This window comes from Poecilia reticulata, linkage group LG2 (assembly GCF_000633615.1).
Source record: "Poecilia reticulata strain Guanapo linkage group LG2, Guppy_female_1.0+MT, whole genome shotgun sequence".
In the NCBI taxonomy this organism is placed as follows: Eukaryota; Metazoa; Chordata; class Actinopteri; order Cyprinodontiformes; family Poeciliidae; genus Poecilia; species Poecilia reticulata.
The window spans coordinates 30,992,662-31,005,978 of record NC_024332.1 but is presented as its reverse complement, the minus strand read 5'-3'; the positions used below and the strand labels follow the sequence as shown (position 1 = coordinate 31,005,978).

The 13,317-nt window shown below is 37.7% G+C and overlaps 1 protein-coding gene across 1 annotated transcript; it reads left to right on the top strand.

Moving 5' to 3' along the window:
- The first annotated feature begins 2,232 nt into the window (after window positions 1-2,232).
- lnpa (limb and neural patterns a) lies at window positions 2,233-12,356 on the top strand. The gene is made up of 13 exons (XM_008398949.2): window positions 2,233-2,418; window positions 2,996-3,089; window positions 3,920-3,961; window positions 5,670-5,857; window positions 5,944-6,002; window positions 6,089-6,129; window positions 6,675-6,758; window positions 6,869-6,920; window positions 7,020-7,241; window positions 9,786-9,891; window positions 10,214-10,284; window positions 10,589-10,747; window positions 11,485-12,356. Exons 2-13 carry the CDS (start codon window positions 3,063-3,065, stop codon window positions 11,655-11,657), a joined length of 1,224 nt encoding a protein of 407 aa, XP_008397171.1. The 5' UTR covers window positions 2,233-2,418; window positions 2,996-3,062; the 3' UTR covers window positions 11,658-12,356.
- The last annotated feature ends 961 nt before the right edge of the window (window positions 12,357-13,317 follow it).

The following is a 13,317-nucleotide window of genomic DNA, read 5'->3' as shown; positions in this document are numbered from 1 at the left end:
CTGAAGAGTGTTTTTAACTCTAAACCTTTTCAGTCCTTACAAGTGTGCCTGGTCGAATAGGATACCCGACTATCTTTTTAGCTAAACACATTCCTGGACTGCCTCACTAATGGGGATGTGTTTATTTACAGTTTTCTCTACAAACAATGTGCCTCTAACACTTGTGAAAATTAAATCAATGAAAAACTTCAATGCACCATCTGGTGCTTTTTAGCTGCACAGCTAAAAAGGCATAACATGGCTTTAAAAATGATAATGTTGGGTTGTTGATCTGTTACTTCACCAAAAGGCCGATTTATCTCCACATCTGCTGGATAATAGCTGCATCCTTTTTTTTTATAGCTACCAAGGGTCAGTCTACAATAAATGTTAATAAGTTTGGTGTTTCCCCCAATTTTTCTTCTAACACCATCATAAGGCTAACCGAGTAAAGTGTCACACCAATTCTGAACAGAATGTCATTAAATCTGACACAGACGCTGAAATAATCTTGATAGTCCAGGTTGTAAACCAGCTGAAAGAAGAATTATCTAAAATAAACTGAACCAGATAACATTGTCTAAATTAGTAGTTTAAGTTACCATTAAAATACAATCAAATATTGCACCATAATTTCTCACTCTTAGCGAACCCTAGTAAATATGTGTACAAAGGATGAATAAATTCATCCTTTATTGCAGCTGCATAATCTCACAAAAAGATCTCCTATTGAAAAATCCACCTTTTAGTTTTTGTACGATTTGCCAGTGGGGTGGAAAACCCATTTATTTATTTATTTATTTATTTATTTATTTATTTATTTATTTATTTATTTATCTCAATACCTGGAACTCTATGTGATGTTGTAGTCACAGCTGGGCAGCCAGTGAGTCTGAAAAGTAACATGACATATGTGATACAATGCACCAAGCATAAAACATGTGCACCTTGTCGTCGGACCGCAGTTTTGTTTTCAGTATTGTCAATTCCTTAAAGCTTTAATTTGTCGCTGTTGTGAGTTTTTACGAATTAAAGAATCAATTGTTGTACGCCAGTTGCTTTTGTGACACAACCGACTCCACATCTAGCTAATAAGTGAATGGCAGTCTTCTGACATTTTCAGCCCCCCTTAGCATGCTTAGAACCCCAGCAAAGTCGGTATTGAAAAGGGGGCTTTTACCACGCAATCGTTACTCATAGGTATAAGTGGATAAGGGCTTAGTAAAATCAGACTAAGATTGAGTTTCACCGGAGCGCTCAGGTGTGCTTGACATAAAACAAAGAATGAAATAGAAAAGTACCTCACGTTGGCTGTTAAGCAAGATAGAGGACCTATTATTTTATGGACTATTTCTTTTCCAAAGGGTGKTATTAGAGTAGCATCAATTAATTCTTTGAAATACGAGGAGATTGAAAAAAAAAACATTGTCTTTCAGCTTTAAGGTTTTGCCATATGATCCAAACCATAAAGGTCAATTTAACAAAGAAATGGTTCACCACAYATACAAAATAAGTTTTTGTGTGTGAGCATTTTGACCCACAGGCCTAAATGGTAAACTGAATAAAGTGGACTAAAATAATTAGATGGATTTTGCAAAGAGGATTTCTCAAAGATCTTCCTCTTCATGCTCAAACCTCAGTCAACCACTAACAGGTTGTCCTGTTGGCAAAAAGAGATTATGCAAAACATTACATACTCAGATTAAAAAGGCTTTTTTGTGTGTATGTGTGTGTGTGTGTGTGTGTGTGTGTGTGTGTGTGTGTGTGTACGCGTGTGTTTGTGTGTAACAGATCCACTTGGTTTCTGCAATAACCAAATGGATCTGTTAGAATTAAGGATGGTGTGGGTTAGAAAAGAGAATTGGTATTCCCACATTTCTTGCCTACTACTGGGCTTCAGTAATAAAGCCATTCATTTTCTGAGTTTTRGAATTAAAGGGTTAAAATATCACATGTATCACTGCACAAGATAAAAAAACATCAGTATTATAAATTCAATTTCTAAAAAAAAGTCTGATTATAATGAGACTATAGTTTGTCCATAGTGTTGCAATGCTTTATAGTAGCATTACCCAAGTAAAAGGTACTACTTTTTAGCATGTTTTGTTTTACTGTGTGTGGTTCCTTCTCAAACTTTGGGCACCCACATATCCTTAAAACGTTTGCACGGCCCTGTGACAAACAGGAAGGTTCAGGAATCAATTAAGTACATAACCAGAATAACTATCCATAATTTAGTTGTCAATCATATGAATTTGAGCCCTGTGGGTCTACTGAAATGACTAACACATAAAGAGTCGCCCAGGGTAGTGAACCTAGTTCGTCTTGTTCCTCTGCTCTGCTCTGTGAAGGACACTCCCCCATGTTGACTCGGAGTAAAGACAAGACGGGCTGCTGTTTCGTTGAAGGCTGTTGAAACTGGGCTTCTCGGCTGCTAAGGTAACTTCGCCGTGTGTAACCGTATAGGAAACGCTACGTTTGCAACCGATTTAACGTCAAACTCTGTAGAAACTTAAGCTAGATAGTTTTTCTGATTGCCGTTGCAAACGGGGGCATTACTGCTAGCTAGCGGCTATCCAAAGTTAGCCAGAGTAACAACAGCGCTTGCGGGTATTATTTGAGCGTGTGTGTTGGAGCTTGTAACATTGTTTTAGTATCATATTGCTGAAACATCCACGTTCAAACAAACACAAAGCGTTAAATGTCTGTCTTTTGTTGCTAACGCCATCGAAAGCAGAGCTACGTTGGAAAAGATTTGCTAATAGGAGTTAGCAAGGGGCACCACGTCCCCTGCTGAARCCGTGCCAGAAAGTATTACCGTGTTTAATTCAATGATTTGGTCAAAGTTGGTAAACTGCCTCACACGGAGTGTTTTGTGTAGTTTGTTCCCCACTTCTGCCATGAAACGCACGAAGATGAAGCAATGGCAAATGTTTCAGTTCCTCAAAAAAGGGGATGGGGGAAAGCTGACTTCAAATTAGTTTTGGGATTCAGTGATAACCACTGCTGTCCACAGGTGGAGATATAAAAACCAGACAGGGAAGGATTCTAAGAAGAGGAGAMGCAACACCCCTTTCATCAACATGGGGGCTGCAATTTCACGATGGAGGGTTTGTATTCATGGTTATGTCTCTAGATTAGATAGTTGCAAAATCAACACAGATTGTACACCTTGGTCCTTCTTGGAGAGCAAAGCATGGATCATAAAGTTAGTTTTTTTTGTTTTGTTTTAATGAATCAATGGACACCCAATTCTAACTAGCAAAAGCAGCCCAATTTATGAGTGGTTTGCTACCAAACATTTCGCACATCCGTGTGGCAACTTACCCAGTGTTGTCAGTGAAGTACATCAGTTTATTTGGTCATTTAGATGAGAAGTGTGTCAGTGGCCTTCCCACAAGGAAACATGRCTGTTATTACCAGCAAAGTAATTTGGGTTTATTAGTTGTATTAAATCTGGCAGCAAAAAAATTAGGAATAAATCTACAAATCCTCCCATGCTACTCTWGTTTTGAGAATTCTCCAGTTTATTCTCCTAGTTTCTGATAACTAAAGTAAAAAAAAAAGTTTCTACTCATCATTCCCACAGTTTACAGAAACTTTGTGTTTTTTAAATTATACATCTTTAGGGACAACAGAGTCTGCATATCTGCTCTGAGTGTCCTCCAGAGYCCTGAGTGTTGGTTGATTAACTATTACAACCATCTAATATTGCATTTGAAAGTGTTTACCGGTATGTAGATTAATCATGTAACCAGGGCATATGACAAAGTCTTCTTGTATCCCTTTTGCATTAAACTTGAATAATGTAATGTACYGAGACTTTTCACAGTATTGAGRAAGCAAMKGTGTCAAAGAAAATGACAAAGAAGCCATTTGCAAGGAAATGTACTTTTGTTTCACAAAATAAGTTACTCCGTTGAATTTCTTTGTCTTTCAGGCTAAACCTTCCACTGTGGAAACTTTGGAAAGACTTGAAAAGGTAAAGTTAACAGAAAGGGAACTTATTTCTGAATATAATGGGGAAAATTTATTAATATCTTGGTATATTTGAAATTTGATCATAATCTTTACATTTATTTACTATTTAGTGAAATTATTTCATGTAGGTTTTTTTTTCAGGTTAATTAAACTCTTGTGTAGCATTTTCAGTAAAGCTGCTGCGTTCAGTGCCAAATGTCAAAGAACTGAAAATACAGGCAACATTTTGATTGATTTGCTGAGTGATTGMGCTTCATTGCTGTATTGAAACCAAGCCACCGTTGGGCTATTTTCAGTTTGTGACCTTGGAGTAGTATTCACAAGAGGTCTGCACGTCGGAACGACGTCGAGTGGTATTTAGGTTGGGAAGCGATGGGAATTAGACCTATTTGTGTCTCCACTTGTAATTCTGTCAGAATATAGTTTTTTTTTTTCTTATCTGCTGCTTTACAGCACAAGAGAGGATAATCTTGCAGGATCTACTGTATTATAAAACTGAACATAAGATCTGCTCATTTTACTGCCTAGAGTGACAGACACACATGYTCCAGTGGCATCCCAGGGATGAGGAGGGGGTCCTATTCTATCCACTGGCTATTTTTAGCTAGCCTGCTCAGCACTTTGAAGCAAGGCTTACATTTCCCATTTAGAGAATCAGAATATTAATTACTAGTTTAACTTTAAAATGTAATTGGTTGGTAATTTTTACTYTTTTCTTTGTCCTAATTATTTTCTGATTGGACGTTCCCTTGTTATGTGGTATTTGCATTACTGCTTCTGTGTAATACAGTGACCTTTGAATCTTGACTCCTATGCCAGACARTTGGGTTCTTTCTCAGAAGTAGACCTTCAAACCTTACATGAATTTGCCTTCATTTGCATCTAAGCAAAAACGCAATACAATATTAAGAGATGCTGTTTGAATGTGATGGCTAAACAGTGGCTACTCTTAAAGCAGCGTCAGTCTGTAATTTCTGGAATGCGCTGTTTAAAATTTATTTCAGTGTAGTAAGGTAAAATAATGTAGAGGAATGCCTTCTGGAAGGTAAGGACGGAGGTGCATCTCATTAACTTCAAATAMATTTGATACGTGAGATTATTTTATTTCAGCACAATTTGTACTGTATGATTATGAACAGTGATTTATTTCAACCATTTTTTYTGTTAATTTTGAAATCTATTGTTTACAGCTAAAGAAAACCTAAACAAATCTTTTTTTTCTTCTTTTTCTTTTTTTTTTAAATTGGAACATTACATATTGCACATACTCAGCTCAAGTACTGAGCCTGTGAATCTTCCCCAAACTCTTGAAATGGCAAGATTGCTGTTATGTTTTTTTTGTTCACCTTTTTCCACAATGTTATTTTTTTTTCTCTTTCACTCAATTTTCCATTATTATTCTTTGATATACCAACTTGAACAACAATCTTCTTTAGCAAACAAATATGTAACTTGTGGAAGGTGTGGATGAGTGCCTGCTGCTGCCAGGTTTCAGGCTTCCCCGTGATTGTGTACCTCGAATTTGGTCTACACATATAAATGAATATAATAAGCATAACTGAGATGCACCTGTATGTCACCATAAATATTTTCAGTTTCAAATGCTGTTTAAGATTGACACATTTACATTGTGGGGCATGTTTTTGAATTAAGAAGGTAAACTAGTATTGCTGTTCAAATAGAATTTGAAATTTTTCTTTTCATTCCAGGAAATCCAGACTCTTGAAGACTACGGTGAAAAGTATCAAAAGCAGTTAAAGAAATGGGTCGGAGGGATGCTACTGTACTCATGTTTGCTGTATTTGGTCACTCTCGTTGTCGTGTACTTGTGGTACATGCCTGAACAGTTAATGGGACGACTCGTATTGATTCTACTCTTTGTAGCATTTCCAGCTTTGTAAGTATGCAACAGAACTGATTGAAAGTTCACTAAAACCTAAACATGACAAAACTGAGTAACTCTTTTTGAAATCCGCCTTTCAGAGTGTGGCTACTTCGCAAGGCACTTGTCGTTATTTTTTCACGAAGAACTGAGAGAAATAGTAAGATCCTTCCTGATTTGTACGCGTAACTATTCTTTGAAGTTTTTTGTTACAAAGATTGCAATTTCAACATTTTTGTTTTTCAGATGAAAAACTGGAAGATCTTAAAGAACAAAAAAGGAAAATAGTAAGTGATTTTCTTACGTTTTTGCTCAAATTGTTACTCTTAACCATTTTACTGAATTATTGGTGTTTTTATCYTGGCTTTTAATGTAGGKCAGGGCATTTTGCAACTTTAACTCATGTRGAATTCATGCAGATAGTTTGAGTTTGTTAACCCAGCGAGCCAATCYGCTAATGTCACTTTAATTAATGGCATTTAGTAGAGAAAGGAGATAAATCTGATAAATTGCTTGTCATCCTCTGTCAAGTTCTAATAACTTTCAATAATTAGGGCTGATGAATTTTCACACTCCCCATTATCGAAGTAGTGAATCCAATTATTCTTCATATTAAAWGCAAACATGCACAACTGTTCAATATTTTATTTAGAATATAGTTTTKAAGGTAGTAACTCTTACGATGAATTCAATCTGCTTGTGTTGTATTGATCAAATGATCACTAAAACACTGGTGTACCGACGGATTAATACATGAGGAATTATTTAGTGCAGTCTACTTATGTTTTCATGGATTTATAATGTTTGTTGATGTTGTTTTTGTCTTTCCAAGCTTGAGGAAGTTATGGAAACTGAGACGTATAAAAATGCCAAAATGATTTTGGAAAGGTTTGATCCTGAGTCTAAGAAAAAAAATGTGAGTTGTGAGTTTTTTTGTTTTGTTTTTTTTCCTCAAATAGCCTGGCCATTAAACTAATTACGTGATGTTAAATCATGTTCTTCTATTATCTTGCCGTCTGTGTAAAGGAACTTGAATCCACTCCAGTTGGACCCCAGCTGACTCCCAAACCAGGACAAGGTATGAATTAGTCTTTACGGGCTGGAAGATGCCACTTCAGATGCGATTTTAAACCCAGGATTACCTACTATTACGTGGTCTGCAATCTTTCTTTGTTAGAGCTCCGTCAGCGGATTGTCACTCCAAAGATGCCACTGGTGGCGCCGAATCCTGCAAACGGTTCTGCTGCCCGCCCTCCTCTCGCCTCTGGGCCCAGCTATCCTGGCCGATCTTCCCATTCTGCTCCAGGTGGACCCCCAGAGAGGGGCCTGTCAGCAGTAGCTGCTCAGCAGAGCTTGATGAGGAGGCCCATGACCCCGGGAACACCTGTTCCAGGAGTCGGTGAGTTACCTGCACACAAGGGGACCAGATCATAATGTGGTCGATTAAGGTATGATTTACTCATCCCCGGCTTTGTGTCCCCAGTTGCTCAAAGCTCTGTGGTTTGTGTTTTCGCCAAGGTTGTGGTATGTAATGCAGTAGCTGTAAAAGATAATTGCATAAATGTTGTATTCAAATGTCTTTTAAAGCGATTCAACCTTTCTTCAAATAGGGTGTTGTTATGAAATAAGAAAAGGCATATGATCAGTCCCTAAAATTGYATGTAGTGCCTGGCAAATAAGTTTCACATTTAGGGATATCGCAAACACAAACTGCAATGCTTTTTATTTTGAAAAAGGAGCCTTGAGAAGTCTTGTTTGCAGTTTGCCACGCAGCATATATGTAGAGAACAGAGCAAACATTTGCTCTAATCAGAAGGGATAATATTTGACTTTATGGCTTGCATGCAAAGTTCTGTGTGGCAGAAAACCCTATGGATGGTGAGATGCCCAGACATCTGATTTTCACAGCATTTATTAAGAACATTAACAGTAATGCTCCTATATATGCGCTTCACTCCAAACATTACTGCTAAGTTTTTCAACCCCGTGCCTTCATCTGCTGATTGGTTACCTTTTTTCAGAAAACTTTCTCTGCACTRTTTTGTAGTGGTGACAGCATCATGCTGTGGCAATGTTATTGTCCAGCAGGTACAGGGAAGTTGGCAAGACCTACAAGGAGGATGGATTGAGCTAAATCCAGTGCGATCCTGGGAGAGAACATGTTAGAGGTTGCAAACTATTTATTACTGGGGTGGGAGCTCGACGTACAGCCAGAGCTACAATGAAATTGTGCAAATTAGGGATGAGATTGTAATTCTGTTTTCTTGTAAATATTTCAGAACTGGATTGAAACAATATATTTTTTATTAGAAATTTTTCATGGGTTGTCGACACATGCAACCCTTCTCTCCGTCTCTATGTCCCTGGTGTGCCGCCCATTTAAAAAAAAAAAAAAAAAAGATCTGCAATGAACCGAATGACAGATTTAGAGCGAAAATGAGTAAATATGTGTCTGGGTTGGCTGTTTCAAGCTGGTGTGCATGTTTACAAGTCGAATCATCAATTTTAGGGACTCATTTTGAATAATTATAGGGTGCCTTTTATTTTTATTGCATCCTTTTTTTTTGTCCAGGTTGGCAACATTATTGTTAACCATGTATGTTCAGATGTAACCTACAGGTCTGTCAGTCAGGCCTCTGTCACAGCAAAGCAAAAGGGGAAAGTGGCTRATTTTCAAACTTCTGCAGAGGTAGATGAGATCAGTGTTTCACWGTAAGTATCGACCGATTGCTGAAAATAAAGAAAATCTGGGCCAATTCATCTGAGCACCTCTAGTTGGGATCAAAGTAGAGTCATATTTTAGAATTGTATCATCCAAGTCCAGACCTAAATCCAGTTTAAAAAACCTGTTACAAGATTTGATGTTCAAAGTTGCTCTTTATCCAAATCCATGTTTTGCTATTTTGCAAACAAAAGTTAGATTTAAGTTCTAAACGTGTAAAGGTTTAGGACTTGCTGCATAGCWAGGTGGTGTCACAAGTTGACTTGTGGGACTCGACACAAATGCACACCACACTTTTTAGATTATTTGTGAAAACTTTAAATCATSTCTTTATTTTGTTCAACTTCAGGTATCCTCTGTTTTTGTTTCTTTGTCACTTAATGTATATTATTGAGATTTAAATTTTGAGGTTGTAACACAATGTTGTAAAAATTGAGGGGTATTAAGACGTCTGCAAGGCAATAATATAATGTTTATCACAAGATAAAAATGGCTGTTTGCAACTTACAAAGAAAAATGTCTCACCAGCATACTACAGAACTTMTTAGTTTAGATTTATATATTTAATAGAAATCTGTGAAATCGCTACTCTGCATTTAAAAAAAGTGTAAATGGTTAAAGAGATGTTTTTGAAGTAAAGRAAGCTGCATTTTGTAATTGCCAAGTGGAATGCCAACTGAGGTATGCACAATACTGGATAACATTAAGTATGATTAATTAACCAGATCTGCATTTCTTCTGTGGGCAGTGGTGGTGGGGTTCTCACTAAGTRCCTTATAATTCCTGGTGAAATTGCTTTTGGCATCGGGAACACCTCACAAATGGCTTACATGACTTCATGTTATCACCTGCGTCTGTTGAAAATTGAAAGTGAAAAGCAATTTGATACAAAGAGTCACCRCAGAGTTTCCATATGTTGGTAAATTAATAAGCAGCAGGACACTGAGACTCTGCCAAGTCTCACAGAAATGACCAGTCATCTTCCTATGATTTGCTCTTGATGTTGAATTATATTAATTACTACCCACCAACATAGCAGGGGTTCACAACATGTTTTCCTAGTGAGATCAGGTGTGGCGTCATTAGGGGAAAAGATGCTGGTTTTTAGGAAATCAGTCAAAGGTTTGTGCAACACACCGTTTCTCTGGGCAGTCATTCTGCATTCAGGTTAGTAGTTAAGATAAGGTTATATTTAACAAACTTTTTTTTTTTTTAAATCAGGGATGCACCCCCCAGGTCCACCACTGGCCAGACCTGTACTCCCAAGGGAAAGGGGTGCAATGGACAGAGTCATTGAGTATCTGGTCGGAGACGGCCCTCAGAACAGGTACTTAAACATACTAAAAATTGCTTGTTTTCTTTTGAATAAAATACATTTTGTAAAAGTATCTACAAATCACGTTTCCTGATCCGAGTTGATGGAAAGATRGGTGAAGCTGACATGGTTATGCAGTTTTGAAAACTCATGAACTGTAGTTTTTATATATTTATTTATTTATTTTTTTAGTTTGTTTTTCAAATTTTGACAGTACAGACCTTAAAGAAGCAACATTTAATCCAATCATTGTATTCATTAGCAATTCCCTTCACGTTCTCCCAATCTTGTATAACATTGCCATTTTCACAGAATTGCCTTTGCTCTCTTGCAGGTATGCTCTCATCTGCCAGCAGTGTCTCTCCCATAACGGCATGGCATTAAAAGAAGAATTTGAATACATCGGTAAGACTTGGGAGAATCACAGCACTGTTTATCAGTCTCAATCAAAGGCCGGGCCTTCATTTGCCCTCTAGCGTTTGGCAGCACAGTATATCACACGGCTCTTAAATGCCTCCGCTGCTACAAGCTCCTGTAAGCGAAAACAGAACACGATTGAATGCACAAAGTCGCATCAGTCTGGAATGTTTATGCATCTGAGGCAAATTTTGTCGTTGGTTAAAATTTATTTAGATTAATCTGTCTCTTTGGCWGTGTGTTAGAGCGYACGTATTAACTAGATGTATGGCACTTTTATTTGTCGTTTCAGCCTTCCGATGTGCATATTGTTACTTCTTGAACCCTGCAAGAAAGACCAGACCTCAGGCTCCCAGACTCCCTGAGCTCGCTGCTGAACTAAAGATGGCAGCAGGCGATGCAGCCTCGTCATCATCATCTGCTACTGGTGAAGGGGATCAGCCTCTTTCAGGTGATTAGAAAAAAAAATCTGATTTAAAAAAAAAAATTTTTTTTGGTTAGAGTCCCAGAGTTGGTCAACAAAGGTGAGTCCTGACTAAAACTCTGACCATCAGCTCCAAGCTGATCTACAAATTGTAAATGAAATCTGCTATGTTTTCAGGTGTATAGATGRGCAGTGCTGGAACGTTATTTTCGTAAAGCTGTGGTTTTGTACGCTTTTGAAGCCATAAAGCTCCCACACACAACCGTCCGCAAAATTTCATAATTGAGCATACCRATTGCCTACATTTCTCATGACAAATTCCTTCATTTCCCAATATCCAAATAGATATCAACAAGTCCGCAGAGCTAGCTGGACATTTAACCCCAGTTCTTCTCCMCCAGGGCAGCCGCCACACATCTGTTGCAGTACAAAGCAGCAGTTTGGCTGACTGGCTGCGCCGATGCTCAACCTCATCAGCTCGGTGGCGCTTACAAAACAATATGATACGAGTACAGTTTCCTACTAGGCAGTTTACTGTGCAACTTGGAGTACACCATCGTAAAAATGTACCTGCGCTCGTATGTCTGCTTTAAAGCATGTGCGTACTTCCGCTGAGAGAAGTACACCCAAGTATTTGGGGGCCTTAAGACAAATAATGTGATTGGAATATTAGCAATATTGTATCTGTTGTGCTCTCTTTCTTTTTTTATATACTTGCTTGGGATATATTCACATGTAAAATGAAGCATTTGTCTAATTCTCAGGAAAACCCAAGCTTGCTGATGTCCCGCTTGGAACTGATGCCCAGGAGCCAGGCACAATAACAACCACCGAGCCCGGTTCTGCATCAGACAGCCAAAACAACTTGGAGCCACATGACTCGCCTTCTGAGAAATCTGATGATGAGCAGGATATTTCTGCTATGGAAGTGGAATAAAATGGCAGGGTGGCGATTTCAGCTCTCTCCACTGGATCGGGGTTTGTTTGAGGAAAGTAAATAAGTCAGTTTACAAGTAAATACCGTTCCAGTTACAAAGATACAATAATAGTCAAGCTCTTAAAACCTGCTGAACTCCTTGATGCTAAAAAGCTTTTAAAATTGTAGCAGAAGTAATAAGTTGTCTATATAAAATAATAGAGCGAAGGATTATGCCAGATCTGATGTTTTCAAAGTTGCATTTTATGTTTTTGGTTATTGCCTTATTCTATTTGTGATGAACTGAACTTTTGGTGTTTTGTTTCAGTAAGCAGGAAATAGTACAAAGCATGAAGTATTTTGCGGGAAAAGTGTTATTTATGACATATTTATAGCCAATTTTCTTTTATTGCTGCACTTGTTGTTTACAGTGCTTACTGGGGTATTTGGCAGCCTATAGGTGGAAATATGTTTACACAGATACGGTACTGTTGACCCAATGCACATGCAGAACATTATGTATTTATCACTAAAAGCAAGGAAAGTAGGCTTGTTACAACTGTACTCTTCTCCTAAGTGCCTATTTTATATGTTTGTTTTTTTTTGTCAATAAAATTAAACATTTTAATAGACAATGCTACCTACCTGTTTTTATTAGACTATCGATGTATAAATTCATGTGTTGTAGAAATTACACACAATAAATATTTGAGAAAAACCTGTGTGAACTGGTTTCTGATAACACCTGGTTCAGGTTGTGCTATGATAAATTGACAAGTTTAAGCTTACAACTGTTAGGTTTGGGGAAAAAAAGAATTCTTAATATTTATGCTAATAAAATTTTGGGTTAAATGAAGTCATTGGATTAAATCTGATACCGCTTTATACTGGAGACGACCCCCAGTATAACRTTACCACCCCCAAAACTAGACAAGAAACTACAAGGACAACTGTTGAAAAGGATAATGCATATCCAAAAGCACTAAAAGTATTGTTGGTGTCCACCTCAAAGGTCTTGCTCTTGATGTTTMCATTAAATAAGAAACAAAATCCAAATGACACGTAAGTTTCTTCCCAGACGAATAAAAAAAACACGTGGTGACGTCATCTTCCTACCACGTCCTGTCATCATCTTCGTGGTTTGCGCCAGTGGCAACATCCAGTTGCTGATCAAGTGAGTCGTTTCCACTGCAGTTTGGCGAAACAAACCAGTTTTGATACGGCCAACCCCCCCACCCCCCCCCAAAAAACTAAACTGCATCCTACACACTAGTTGCATGCCAAATGTAGAAAACTAATCAGGCAAATAGATTTTTCATATTAAAAAGAAAAATCTTTTTTTTAATATGATTCTCTGATTAAAGGCAAGTAGAGTATCAGGTGTTAGAAAGCATCTGATACTCTGATATGTCAAATGTGTCCTAAAAACACGTATCTTGGACATGTCAGTAAATTATTCAGCATTTGAACGTTGTTAGTCCATGAAAACATGAAAATTTCCTCAGAGCCATAGAATCCTAGCCTGGACATAGCCTTCCTCTGCAACTATGGCTTTCTCCCCTTGACTCAGATTATCTCATGTCGATTTTTGTCTGGGCCAATCAACGAACAGAAGGAAAAGTTATGAACAATGACGTCAATTTTCTGCGCTGTTTTAGACTGTAGGCAAATGCTAAAATTG

Excerpts from the sequence above, each read along its gene's own strand:
- lnpa (XM_008398949.2), top strand. The coding sequence starts at position 3,063 with ATGGGGGCTGCAATTTCACGATGGAGG. Across the intron at positions 6,003-6,088 it reads ACGAAGAACTGAGAGAAATA|ATGAAAAACTGGAAGATCTT; the intron begins GTAAGATCCTTC and ends TTTGTTTTTCAG. Across the intron at positions 6,759-6,868 it reads CTGAGTCTAAGAAAAAAAAT|GAACTTGAATCCACTCCAGT; the intron begins GTGAGTTGTGAG and ends GTCTGTGTAAAG.